At 39.9% G+C, this 14,362-nt stretch overlaps 1 protein-coding gene across 14 annotated transcripts in view; it reads right to left on the bottom strand.

Annotated features, from left to right (window-relative positions):
- Positions 1–2,512: 2,512 nt before the first annotated feature.
- Positions 2,513–14,362, bottom strand: part of TMEM131L (transmembrane 131 like) — an 83,264-nt gene continuing 71,414 nt past the window's right edge. For 11 of the 14 annotated variants that reach the window (XM_054824176.1, XM_054824171.1, XM_054824170.1 and 8 more), the window contains 9 exons: positions 13,593–13,717; positions 11,896–12,053; positions 10,811–10,996; positions 9,650–9,728; positions 8,535–8,620; positions 7,086–7,206; positions 5,366–5,454; positions 4,377–4,519; positions 2,513–2,925 (listed from right to left, as the gene is read on the bottom strand). In XM_054824176.1, the coding sequence (XP_054680151.1) occupies positions 2,647–2,925; positions 4,377–4,519; positions 5,366–5,454; positions 7,086–7,206; positions 8,535–8,620; positions 9,650–9,728; positions 10,811–10,996; positions 11,896–12,053; positions 13,593–13,717 (1,266 nt within the window). In that variant the 3' untranslated portion in view covers positions 2,513–2,646. Of the gene's footprint in view, positions 2,926–4,376; positions 4,520–5,365; positions 5,455–7,085; positions 7,207–8,534; positions 8,621–9,649; positions 9,729–10,810; positions 10,997–11,895; positions 12,054–13,592; positions 13,718–14,362 lie in introns of those variants that run through there. The other 3 variants (XM_054824172.1, XM_054824183.1, XR_008576876.1) reach the window with 2 other exon arrangements.

The raw sequence follows: 14,362 nt of genomic DNA on the forward strand, positions 1-14,362 counted from the left end.
CCGGGGGAATTACTTCTTGATCTGTTCTGGTGTGATTAAAGAGAATGATTGTTTTCTTTCTTAGCAATATTTCTCAAGTTGTTTGCGGCTCATTTCCCTTGTCTTTTGCTGGCACTTTAACAACTCTGACCAACTTTTTCAGAGAGGTCATCTTTTCCAAACATTTCTAACTTTTTTTTTTTGCTCTCCCTGAACTCTCCAATGTTTTTGCTTGGTTTATTGCATGGGGTTTTTTCTCTCTTTTCCAGTGATTTATTCTGTCTGGAACATACAAATTACTTACAACAGTGCTGAGCAGAACTGTAGGATTTTGTTGTTGTTGTTGTTGTTACAGTTTGTTGCAGATACAAAAAAAGCATGTCCTTACATTGGTACTTGAGGAAAAGCTTCACTCAGTGCACAGAAAATACAGATCTCCTTAAAACAATTAACAGAATTAACAGAATGAGCTGACTAAGCTAAGCACAGCTTTGCACATCCTCTCTTCTCTCCTGTGTCTTTGCACATCCAAAATTCAATGAACATGCTATACAACAAGCAACATTATCCAGGGAATAAAGAACTTCACTGCATTTCAAACCAAATGATGACTTTTTTTTTTAAAAAAAAAATCTGTATTTATTGTGTTCGCACTCCCACTCTATTCCTCCTGAAGTCTCCTGCCATAGGCAAGAGGTGCACAGAAAGCATGTCAGTGGTTATGACTACTTCTCATGCCTTAGTGCTGATTTCAGGAGCATCAAAGTTCATATGAACGTGTGAACTTCCCTTCAGAAACACAAGCAATTACGATTAAACTCCAGAGTCAAACAGATTCCCGCCCAGCACGATGCATCATGGAAAAGACTCCAGGTGCTAGTTCCTGATCAAGCCACTAAAACACTGCGGTTTTGAAAAGCATTCAGTGACAATCCCATTTTTCTGACATCAAAACCAAAGGCAGGCTTAGGAGCACCTTCTGTACGACCAGATAAAGCGGGTAAATACAGCAGCTTTCGAGTATCCCACTCAGCCGCTACCTCCTCCTGAGCTAACTCAAAGGCACAGGAAAGCAGAGCATCTTTCAACAAAGCTTTCTTCGCAGGAACTGTTGATTTACTGAAACAAACTTTTTGCAGAAACACGCTGTTTCTGGTGAAACATTTCAAGACCTGGGATGACATTTCTGGCTGAAACCAGCAAGTCAGAGGAGCTGGTCTGATAGCTCAGCAACATGGTGAGGCTGGCAGGGCCAGAATTTAGGTCTGGGAACCCAGACTGCTGAGCAGCCTTGCACACAGGCTGTTATTCAGCTCTTTTGCAGTGCCTTTTCTGCTCTGCCTTTGAATAAAAACAAATGTGAAAGCCTCAACATCTCATTGTCAAGCAGTTCTTGTCTTCCAGTCAGTCTGTGTTCAAAGGGAAAAAGGAAACCAACTGAAGTAGCAAAAAAGTAAGGAACATGCTCAAGTTCCCAGAATCCTCAAAATGGTGACTGGTCCCTAGCTTGACCTCCCACAAGGAGCAGGACTGCCGCCACCACTGCAGCAGGTCACGCGTGGCTTCAGCCATGTCATGAACGCCTCCAAGCACTGAGACCTGTCCACCCCAAGGGCAACCTGTTCTCCTGCAGCACCACCCTCCCAGGGAAGTTACTCTTCCTCGTGTTCAGCCTGAACCTCCCACGTGGCAAACTGTGACCGCTGCCACTTGCCGTGACGCCTGCAAGCCACCACACAGGCTTTGGTTCTGCCATCTTTATGGCTCTCCTTCAAGCAGCTGCATGAGGCTGCTGCTGGATCCCCCTTCACTCTCCCTCCAGGCTTAACAAGTCCCCTTGCCGAGGCCATCTCTGAATCTAAAGGATGCCTTCCCCTCTTTTCAGTCTCCTCACACAGGCTAACACAACGCTGTTCTGTTTAGAGAGTGGTGTGGACTTGGCTCTCAAAGAAATACTTGTTCCAGTTCAAGCTTTGGCATTTTAAAGAAGGGCAACTAAATGCACTCAAAATGCTACTGCAACATGAAGGCTAAAAATAGAAACACAAAATGCAGGAGCCAGTCGCAAGAAAAGCTCCAGGAAGAAATGCCCACTCACCCACACTGCACAAGCGTAACATCGTCCAAGTGACAGCTTGCATTTTGAAGCCAGATAAACAAGCCACAATTCAGCGTTTTTTCTACTGCCAGAAGTTTACACCCACAAATAACTATGTAAGCAGTAGAAGTGGCACCACTTGGAAAAAACTCTGATCTGCATCACCAGGAAGGTCCCCAGTGTTACTGTTTGGTACAGATGCAATTATTTACCGGTGTAAGTTTGTACCTACAAATGCTAAAACACTCCTAGTTTATACCACAGATTGTAAACTTCAGAAAAAACATGTGCAGTACAGGTTCACGGATGCTTTTAATAACCTAATACTTTTCCTATTCTTGAAAAAAAAATTTAGTTTTAAATGTATAGCCTTCACCTGACAATAACAGCGTCCTGAATACGCTTTGCTTTTTAAAATGCACTGAATGCTCAGACTTCAGTAAAAAAAATTTATTTTCAATATAAAAGTGCCAAAATATCCACCAACATTGTAATCTATTCAACAACCAGCTTACTCTAGTAATCAAAATTGCAAGCATCTTTATTCACATTTTTAAATCAAATTCCTTTCACACGTTTCCACAGTAACCCGAGTCCCTCGAAAGTGGGAAATTTGCATTTCGATTGGCTGCTGTAGTCCATATGTCCAAGTTCATGTAGGCACGGAAGGGGTTAAACCTCGGATAGTATTCCTGCTTACACATAACTGCCTGGTTCTCCACGTGGGTCGAGTGTTGGGTCGTGGCACTGACAGGGCAGCAGTTTTCATAAACATCACTCTGAGGTGCCCAGATGGAACCAAAAAGTCCAGACATTGGAGACAAGCTTCGGGTGCTTGAGAGGTAGGGCTGTAGGGCAAGATAAAATTATCATGGGAAACTGCCAAACGGACCATTTGCCAAAGAAAACATGGAAATGTAGTACTAAATGGGGGGAAGCAGCATTTATGCAGAGAACTTGGGAAACACACTAGCAGAAAATTGCACACAAGTTTAGAAAGCAATATGGCTGCCGAAAACAGTACAGCAGCGTTACTGTGTGCGTGCAAAGGCACTTGGCTAAATGAAGCCATATGAGCTCCTCCCTGCACGGCATCGATATTACTGTGACAGCAACACAATACTCTGTTCTGGTCAGGCTGTTAAGAAAAATAAGGGAGGAACGGGAGAAATGTGAAGAGCACCATGCATGTTTTGAGAGTTAAAAGAGAAGGACGCCTAAGAAATGACAAGAAAAAGGTTGAAGTATGTGTTAGTACTGAAGGACTTTGCACGCCGGCAGCAGAGAGGGATATTCAGTATGGAAAAGAGACTATAATTGGAAGCTAGGGAATTTAGTTTGAAAATTTCGAAAGCTTATAAAGAACCTCCTGGAGGGCAAGATATGTTAGTCTGCGAGGAAGTCTCTAGGAGAAGGTCATGGAAGTCTTGGGACTTTTAAAACTGAATGAAACACTGAAATGTATTGTGGGGAAAAGCTCGCCAGGGAAATGAACTGAATTATCTAATGTATTTTCCAATCTCTACCTTCTGTGTTTCCTGGCATTCCTGAATAAAATATGAAATAAAGCCACATTTATTTTAGGAAACAGTCTTCTACCAGTTTTGCCACTTTTTAACACGGCAGAATTTTCACTTTTGCAGTTGGAAATATTTCTTGCTTTATTTGGTTAGTTTTATTCAAAATAAACCTAATGTAAATAAAAAAAAATTTCTAAAATAGAAGATTTTGAAATACGAGCAGAAGAGAAGGTGGTTACAATTAAAGACCACCTTGAACTGAAGTCACTACATTGCACTATGGGATGACATAAACATGACTAGTCTAGAGCATAAGAGGTCAAAGTCAGCATTCAGAAATCTGCACAAATCCAGCTTAAATCACTTGGATTTCCTAGCAAAAAAACCTGTCAAAGTCGCTGAGAGCAGCTGTCCATTCAGCTCTACAGTTTCCAAATCTCTTTGGGGTTTGCTGTCAGCAGTTTTTGTGTTTCACCCTCATCTGGAAAGGTTGATTTTGATAGGAAAAAGTCTCAGGAGACTACATAAGTCCAAAATGGTTTTCCATATGTAAGATAGTTTTAGTCAATTTTCAGGCAAAAAGATCTGTCTTAAAATTTCACAGGCAAGGTCCAGTAACAAAAAAGCCATGCTACCAGTGCCAGCATCAAATACACACATCTGGCTACTTAAAGGATTCATGAAGAACATGCGAGCAACAGGTAGGGGAAAGAGAGGAATGCACTGGGAAGGCTTTGAAGAGGCACACGAAGGCAGCGCCTCGCAGTGACAGTACTCACTGTGGAGTTGACGTAACTGGTGGGCTCCCAGGTAGGTGGCATGTTGGGAGGTGCGTTCCAGGTGGAGGGACAGTTCTGGTCAATGAAGGCTGTGTTCTGCACCGCTGCAGTACCTGGGAAGCCACTGGGGTAGTTCATGTTTTCTGCAGTTTATAAAAGCAGGAAAAAGACAAAATAAGGCTTTTGTAATATAAACACTACTAACATTTCTGTGGAGGAACACTGAATCTTCTTGGAGTGAGCCAGGCTGGAACCGACCTAAGCCTTCAGTGACTTCAGGCACCTTCAGGGCAGCACAGCAGCGAAGCGTAACAATTTCTGTTAACAAGACTACCACTCTGTATTAGGGACTCACTAACAAATTGCTATCAGGAGGACGGGATAAAGAGTTGGCAATCTCTCTACTGGAGAACAGAGTCTTTATTAGCCACAGAACGTGCATGGCAGAGCCTACCCCGGCTTCACTGCCAACATGCCTCAGCTCTAAGCACCCGAGGGATCACCATGCTGCCTGTGATACTGTAGCCTGACCTTTAATTATTGCTTAGGTAATGCTAAAGAATTCTAGGTTGCTGCCAGTGTGCTTCCCAAGCCAAGAAACTCTAGCCTGGAAAGGTAATTGGTCACAAGAGGCCTTCTGTTTCACACACTGGAAGGCAGAAGCCTGCCAGAGGGGAAACAAAGAAAATTGTGCAAAAAGATTTGTGTAATACTGTGGTCACAAGCATTTCCCCCTATTCCGTCTCATACAGAGTCCTGTATACTGGCTTTTCAGCCTTAATAACTCCATACAAAGACCAGTCTTCTCATCCGTCACATGCAGACATCATTTATTACTACAGAGCATCCAGTCAGCTGGAAACCGTAAAGTCCGCTTAAGCAATGAATGCCCAGATGTTTACAGACAAGCTCAGCCTTTTGTTCTACAAAAGGTGAGAGAAAAAAACCACCATGCTCAGTGATAATTCGTAAGCTTTGCTTCATCTTACCTTCTGGGAAAGCACCATACTCGTTCATCTCTAGTGGACAATACATGTTGGAAAACTGGCTGTCACAAGCTGCACTCCAGTCAATGAAGCTGTCCCAAGAAAAAAAATATATCTGCTGTCAGAAACAATTCGTAGAACTTCTGAAAATTATGTAGAAATACTTATTTAATATAAAGCTGTTGGATGCAAAATACGTGTAACTGCTGATGAGGCTTTTCACATTCCAGTTGCCAATTCTGCCATTATCTACTCTGCCACTACGTAATCACAGTGATTCTCTCCTCACTGAGCTCTTTTTCCTCTGGGAGGAAGAAGAACAACTTGTAATGATAGCTACTAGGGTCCTGCAACACCTAACTGGGTTCAACTTCTTCCTCTGTAAAAAGAAAATAATTGTACTTCTTTCCCGCCACCATGGAAACAGTAGATATGAAGTGAAATAATGTGATTTAAAACAGAAGAACATGTAACACATTCTCAAGCGTTTGCATGCTTGAGAATAGCAATTAAAATGGAGAATTCTACTTTCCCTACCACACGTGTTAAAGTCCTGTTAAACAATATGTTTCCTAAACTGTAAAATAATTTGTAGGGATTTAGACTTGTTTTAATTAAAATAATTTCAGAATTTCAAGATGACTTTTCAAAAGTAGTTCTTAAAGACATGTCAGAAGTGAAACAAGACCTGCTATGCGGAGAGCTTGAAGAAGTCCAAGTTTGGACAACGTAGGCCTATAAAAGGATTTCATGTCTACTTGTGCTAATTCAGTTTTACCATTCAGGCAACGAGTTATCATAAGTTATCACTACTACATATGAATAAATAATTACATGATTTTTTTTGCATTTAAAGTCCAAATTGAGATTGGGTGTATGAAAGCAAAGTAGGATAATACAGAATCTGCCACAAATGACCATATATTTCATCTGACTTAAGAGTCGGACAGACTCCCTATCATTAGGGCTGCAGTTTGTTGACACGACAGTTAGAACTGAGGTTAGCAGGCTGGCTGGGATCACAAGCCCATCACTTGGGGATTTCTGCGCTACCGCCCTGTCATTTTGGATGACAGGATGTGACCTGAAAAACTGGCCAGATTTTACTGCTATGTGGTGGCAGAGTACTTCTCACTAATTTGTAGTGCATCTTTCATTAGTAAAATTTGCAGACTGGAGAGTGTGAAGTATCAGAATTACTCAAGTTTATTAGTACAGGAAGATCAACCCAAATATACACGGGGCCTCAAACAGACCAACTTTTATCCTTACAGCATCTTCAAACTGGACTATTTGGCTTTAACAACGTCTGTTCGTGGCATTTAACACGAGTACACTCCGCATAACACACCCCGTGAGATACAGAAGCTATGTATTTATCAAGAGGAAAACAAACCTAAAAGCCAGGCCCTCTGCCTGGCCATACAAAAGAAGTATAAGAAATTAAAAGCTTTCCAAAAAGTATTTAATTAAATTTGAAAGAAGTTCTGGAATACCTACATATGAGCAGGAACACCAGTGAATTTGTCTTAGCAAAATTAATCATGATATACTAATGGAAGCGCATAAACAACTAGAACTAAGATTGAAGTAACAGCAAGAATTTTACTTTAACTATCTGCTGCCTTACAAATATTATAAGATAAGCTCAAAGTACAGTCCTCTGCATCACAGAAACCTGAACAAAGCGTTACCCATACTTTTTACATAAAACATAACTTGCCTGTTGTGGACAGAGGGGGTTTCTTGGATCATGCACGGTATATTATTCTCAAGGTTGTAGTTTAAACTGTTTGTCAGGCAGACTGGCTGAGCAGGCCACAAGTCTCCTGTTGGGTAAAGACCTAAAAAGGAAAAAGGAATGAAATGCAGAACAACAGGAAGAGGCTCCACAAACTCTGAATATCACAATGACACTTTATTCTCAGATCCACAGTAAGGGCTGTATGCTAGATAATAAGTCCAGAGTTACTAAGCAATCTGTTTTCTTTGTGATGAATCTCAAAATTTCTATTTGTTAAAAAATATATATAAAAAGACTTGAACCAAGAAGCTGAAATTCACAGGGCAAGAAATTCCTACAGAGAGTCCTTAAGTCGTCAGCCACCAGCACCAAGGCGGCACCCTTCCTCACAGCAGGACAGACGGCAAGGATGCGATCCCCACCAGTCTCCCCCTCGCCTCAACCATCAGTCAGTAACCATCTCTGAAGTCCAACCACACAAATGGAGTGGGAACAGGGTCGAGCTTTTAATAGACTAGAGCCATCCACAACTAAACACTGCATGAACTCGTTACAGCCGTATTCAGCCCCTAGGGCAGATACTTATTGTGCTGCTCTCTGTGGACTGAGTGCCCTGACTGCCCACAGATACTTGGTTCCTATCAGCTCTGTGAGAACAGGGAGGTGGAGAAAAAAAAAACAAACAAAAAGCCACCAAACCAAATTAGCAGTCTCCACAAGGCAACAGTTGCAAAGTTAGCTCTATTTCATTTATTTCACAAGATAGATATTATTACTACTGCTACCGTGGAAAAAGTTTAATCAGCATTTGTATCCTACCAGACACAGGTTAAATCTACAGCAGAAGGGACAGCCACGAGCAGGCAGTTCTGCTGCCCGAAGAACCACGTGTCCTAACCAGCTCTCAAATTCCACCTCACCATGTAGCCTGTTGCTTTTATGAATCCCACTCAACAAATTAATATTACTTCCCTTTGAGGTACAAACAATGAAAACTCAAGAGTTTTAACAGCTCAACCCAACCTCATTCATTATTGCTTTCGAAGAGAGCAAGTCCCGACTGTGGAAATTTAGAGAGAAAAATGGCCATATTTGATTTGATGCTGAGCTTCATTTTAGCACAGCAGCCCGTGCTCTTGATCTCCCAACCACATTACTTAAATCTGTGCAAAGCAAGAGGATGAAAAAACAAAGAATACCTAAAACATGAGTTGAAAGCTAAGTGCTGTCTATACACAGAGAAGATGCAGCAAAACCCATCAAGGTTATGTTTTCATTTGCTAACTTTGCTCTTAACTTGTTTAGAAGTCAAGTTCTAATAACAACACATCTATCAAGTTGGTGTACACAAGCATTATTAGCAACATCACTGAAACTGCTTGACAAAGTGTGCAAAAAACAGCTTCAGTTGTTAATAAAGTAACTGACCTTTATTTTTGTCAGGATCTGCAGCTATGTCAGTGAAATTGGGACATAAGGTTTCAGGATACTGGGGGATGCTGTTCATGTCTCTGCTGAATGAAAAGAAAATTTAATTTTTTAAGTCTAGGCACTGTTATGTTTCATAATCCAAGTATTTGAAAAGAAATATACAGAGATGTAAAACACATTCTAATCAACATCACGGTTGCTATTGCTTTCCCACTTTCTCTCCTGATTTTTCTTATTTTGAATTACCCCTGTGCATTTTTTAACAGCTTTTTCCCTCAATTAAAAGCCAGCTACTTATTACACATGCAAAATTAACAAAATTAATACATCTTAATGACCCCACTTTTATTATCCAAGTATCAACCTATTGCAAATTAATTCAACAGCTCTTCTCTAAAATTAGAAAACAAGCTGCAGTCCATGAAGGTAGGTTCTCTCATCATGTGTCAATGCTCCCAACAACTTTCAGGCAAGTTTACTTTTATGTGCATGAAGACATGTAGGCACACATGAATATCAATTTCATATTTGCCAAATCCCATCAAAGAAACCAGTCAATGAGTGGAAAGGGAACATTTTCAAGCACCAGAATCCCAGAGGAAAAGGATTAAATTATTTCTGCTAGTGAAAACAGAGTCATGAATGAGAAGTGAAATGAGGACTCGTAGTAATAAAAATTGTAGATGCTATCTCTACTACAGTAAAGAGGCAGAAAGGAATGTGGGGGAGGGGAGAATCAATTTTCATGCTGTATATCCTAGGAGAACATTATTCCCATTAAAAGAATAACATCAACTTGAAAGTCTCGCTCCCACCTTTTTTAAAAAAGCATTATTACTTTAATATAGCTAAGTGCTAATGGCAATGTAGTAAGTTGCTAAGATCTGGAAGAAATGAGAGGGGAGAAACAATTTCCTTTTTCCCCCAAGTTTTTTTTACGTTTGGAAACATTTATTGTATTTCCCCAGCATAATCCATTTTGCATATATCTTTTTACCTACTGAAGAAGATTGACAAGACAGCAGGTAGGTATAATTTATCAAAATGAGACAAGATTTCAAGTTGGTGGTCTTTCTTTAATGTCTTACAGGCATAGATTCAATTTTTTTTACCTGGTATTGCAGATGTTATGAGACAGATTTAAAGTGATAGGAGTTTCAGATGGAAAATCATTTTGTGAAATATTCTCTCCTAAAGAAAAGAATGACTGTGAAAATCAGAGATCCTAAAAAAAGAAGTATGCACAGAATATACATACGCACAAATAGACTCATCAATAGTGTTAACCAAGTTTTCCTCTCAGACTGGAGTACCACTAACAGCATTTATTGCAAAGCACGCTATCTACTTCCACATGGTCTTAAGTGTATTTTAGGATTAACACACTCTTGATGGAGAGGTTCCTTGTTACTACTAAATTAATTTCAAATTTGAAATTACTTATTTTAAGAGGCATTACAATTTGAACAAACAAAAAAGTCACCTGTGCACACAATTCATTATCTATTAGATTGCAGGTTCAAATACATTGCACACTGTATCTTTTGGTAATGTAAAGTTTTACACATACACAAACACACATGGAAGTACATGCACATCTTTAAATTATCCCAAAGAGCTTTTTTCAGGTACTTAAAGTTGGTTTTACTTGTGTCACTTCAGCACTTTCTTTAAAATTTACTGCTAGTGCTACATCAATCTGGATAGTGATGGCGGTGACAGGGTTCAGATTTTCAACTACTTTAATGATCTTCAGGCATTCAAAAAACTGCACTAATGAACACAGTTCCCATTTCTTATATAATCAAGTGGCTCGGGTCTCCTGGCTACTTATGCGTCGAATACTGCCATCCAATCCCAGCATCCTCAGATCTGAACTGCTTTCGCACATTGCTCATTTGTGCATTTTCTTACATAACTCTAACAAGAAGAGTGTATTTTTCTAAGAATAATGTGATGTAACATAAATTCAAAGGAATAAATTGCTTTGACTAGTAACTCTCAGTTCTGCCATCTTTCCACAAAAACTAATTGTGTGGCTTCCTCAGTGCAGAGTCTGACACTTTCTCTGTCACCTGACGGCTCATCTTTGTCTCCACAAAACTTCTGGTACTTTTTTTTTTTTCCAAGTACCAAGTTCTTCAAATCTCTCCTTATGTTTCTCACCTATAAAAGGCAAGTTACATGCCCCATGCTACAGTACCCTTCTCCTTTCAGAAGGAATGCTGAAACGCTGCCCACTACGGTGCAGAGGTGGTATTTGCAGGACTTACTGGAAGGAAGAAAATGCCTGGCAGTAATCATGGGCTTTTTATCTCCATCCGAACTGCTGGTACTGCTCCAGCTACCCCAGCTCCCACGACTGGCACGAACGCTTCCCGAAGAACTTCCACAATCTGAGCTTGAATCAGAACAAAACTTCTCCAAACACTTCTTTTTGGACCGTTGATAAAAGCTTTCTAAAGAAGTTGCAAAACCAAAACAACACAAAACATTTAAGAAAGTCTTTCAGCTGAAGATTCAGTGAAAAGTCATCTGAAACATGAGTTCACATGGATTCTCTGAAATTCTTGACAATAGGACAGAAAATAATATTTACTGATAGCCTCAAGATAAAATGTGCCAGCCCAACACAAGGAGCTTATGATCTACATGACATCCCCAGCACAAAGAATGCAAGCTAGGGTACAGTGCAGTTAGAGGCACAGTTTGAAATAGGAAGCCCGTACAGTTCTTTGAAATATATAGTTAATATTTTAAACATGAAACATATCCTGGCTGTAGGAACATGCATACTGAAAGCAATGACAAATGTTCCAAGTAATAAATTCATAACTGATAGATTCTCCTTTGTTATCTCATCAGGGAGGCAAAGGACAATCCTATAAACACTGATGCCTTCTTCAGCCCTCCTCTTCTCAAAAGCCAGGGAAAAAAAGCTGATTAATATCCTGACAGAAAGCCAGGAAGCAAGTACCAAAAGCTAGCAGCAGTTTTTAAAAAATGACCTGCCTATTGTAAAGGTAGCCTTCGCAATATAGCCACCTCAGTTAATACTGGCTTTAATTTGAACACACAAGCAGACTCTCAGTCCTTCAGCTGGGACTGGTGGATTATGACTTCAGACTGATTCACCTTCTGATTTGCACGACCTACCAACCCCGTGGAGAAAGCATGCGGAGCCCTTCAGAAGTGAGCAGGTATTATTTCAGGCACTGCATGGTGCCAGTCCTGCCATCTTTGCGTCAGGGTTCAAAACGGAGAGAAGCACAAGTCTCTCACAGAAGGAATACAGCTCTACTGCCACAAAACCCACATTACATTTCTTCCCCCATTTAAAACAATTAAGATTGCATACCTGTTTCTCCTTGTATAGACAAGCTCCCAGTTTTTTGGTCTGCTTTACAATTTTCCCCGTTACCCTGAGGACACCAGGCTCTTATTCCAATATTCGCTCTCAGATCCGGCCTTTCAAATTCACTGCATATATGCTTCAACTCACTCTGCTCAGGGACCCTGATACAACCACACCCAAAAACACATGTTCGCATTTTACATTTCAGCTGCATTTTTCCTTTTCAGGCATTAACTGCTTCAACTGACACAGCTATCGAGGCAGGACAGGGGGTAAGGAATAGGTTTAGGAGTCTTATTCCCCAACTTTACAGAAACCTAAAAAACCTTTCCCAAAATGCAATATCCCACCACGCAGGCTACTTCTTGGGGGAGAAGTAAAACAACGTGTGTATGTTTAACTCCATTCTCTAAAATATTTGCAGAAGGCAATCAGATGTTATAGTGATAAGCACAGTCTAGCACTGTATGAAGCTCTAGCTACACAGAAAAATGTGTCCTATGTCTATTTCACTGGCATAACTATAACTAGAATAAAATCATCATCTGAAGTAATCTTAAGTTTTTGCTAGTAAAACTGAAGTATCTGGATCCAATCTTGTAATCAGAGAGTATTAAGGGAAAATGAATAAAATCCAGCTGTCAAGTTTTTACAGGAAGGAAATGGTTACATCTTAACTCAGAAAGTAGCAACTGCTGAATCAGTTCAAGGAACAGACACCAAATTTCAGTATTTCACTCCCATTTTTTTATCCTTCCTACCTACAAAGGTGTGCATCCTACAAAGATTTAGACATGTGCTGACTTCCCACACAATGAATAGTAATTTGTTTATAATGAGTTGTAACAGCTCCTTCAGATTTACAATCTCCTTGTTAAGTCCACTGACCTCAATAGGATGACTTGCAATAAAAATTAAGTCTGTGAAGGCTTTGTAGGATTGTGACCTTAATTCAAAGGACTGGCAGAGGGAAGAAGGAGGATTTTCTCCTCACAAGTGTTTCTACTCTAGCAGCAGTTTATAACTGGTATTTTTTTAACAACAATCCAAATAACTCAAATTTTAAAAATAATTAAGAGTAGTTTACAGCTGACTTTAGAAATGCATTTAAACAAACCTCAGGGGAAAAAAAACCAACCCAACTTCCCAAGGTGCTCTCAAAATTCTTTTGAGCCTAGTGCTGCTCTTATCTTTTTAATCAGTATGGCAAAAATGCAAGCTGCTGCCTCTTTTCTACATATTTGTCTTCCTCTTTCAAAACTACTAGAGGACAACATTCCCTCAGTTACTCAATGTAGCAGATGATTCTCCTGAAAGTGGAATCATTTCAACAATTTTATTTTTCTTTTTTCCACTGAAGAGAATACATGGCTGGATTTTATCCACACAATACACAATGGAAAGGAAGCTAACCATCCAAACTTCAGAGACAGCAAATTCCAGACTATAAGGGAGAGCAACCACTGCTATGCAGAATGGGGTGTGTCTATACACATGCAGATTTACAAATGGAAATTTTATTATTTTTTTTTTTCGGGTGATACTTAGTACTGCAGATTCTTAGATATAAAGGCTCAGGCCAGGATTAAAGTGTGTTTATTTAAACAGATAAAGCAATCCTGCCTAATGTACTATGCAAAATCTGCGGAAACATTACAGCAACTCTGGATTTCTTTATGATTTGGTGAGGCAATACATACCTTGTAGATATATTAACATTCTTCTTCTTATTTTTTCTAGATGTTCTGTTTCTATTCCAATTCATATTTGGTACATTTCCTTCCTTCTTCTCCTGAGGTTTCTTCTTCCTATATACATCTTCTTGCTAAAGGTAAAAATATGAGCTGAGACAATACATACATTATAAAAAGAAGTTACCGCAGTAAATGAACTCCGTTGAATTTTTCTAGCTAAATTTCTCTGGACAAAATAACCCGACCCAAATGCATAGTTACTTCATGATTTAGTGCCTTTCCACAGCACATCCTCTTTCCAGCAGCATCAATGTGACCAGCCTTTCCAAGACTCTGTCCTTCAAGACACCAACAGATGACGAGAGAGAAATTTTTGAATTCCCAATGTTAGCATTTTCCCCCTCACAGCATCTCGCTCTGACTTCCAGGGAAATAAAAAAATAGGGGGAGAAAAAGGAAAGCAGTCAATAAAATTCCCAATGTGCTAAAAACAAACAAAAAATGTGCCAGATTTATGATCAGTTTGTGTGCAAGTTCAGCAGAAATAAATCCTCCCTTTCCTCAGCAGCTGGGGGGTGGGGGAAGGCATTCATTTGAATTACAGCTGAGGAAATTATGGGGTAAGTTAACCAACAAATAATAGTCATTTTCAAAAGTGCAAGAAATAAACTGAGCAACATCAGCCACACAGGGAAAGAAGTTTGTAGCAACAGTTCCCAAAACAAGACTAGATCCTGTCTTTTCTGATACATATTCCTCAAGCATGGCAAGCAATT

This window comes from Grus americana, chromosome 4 (assembly GCF_028858705.1).
Source record: "Grus americana isolate bGruAme1 chromosome 4, bGruAme1.mat, whole genome shotgun sequence".
NCBI lineage: Eukaryota > Metazoa > Chordata > Aves > Gruiformes > Gruidae > Grus > Grus americana.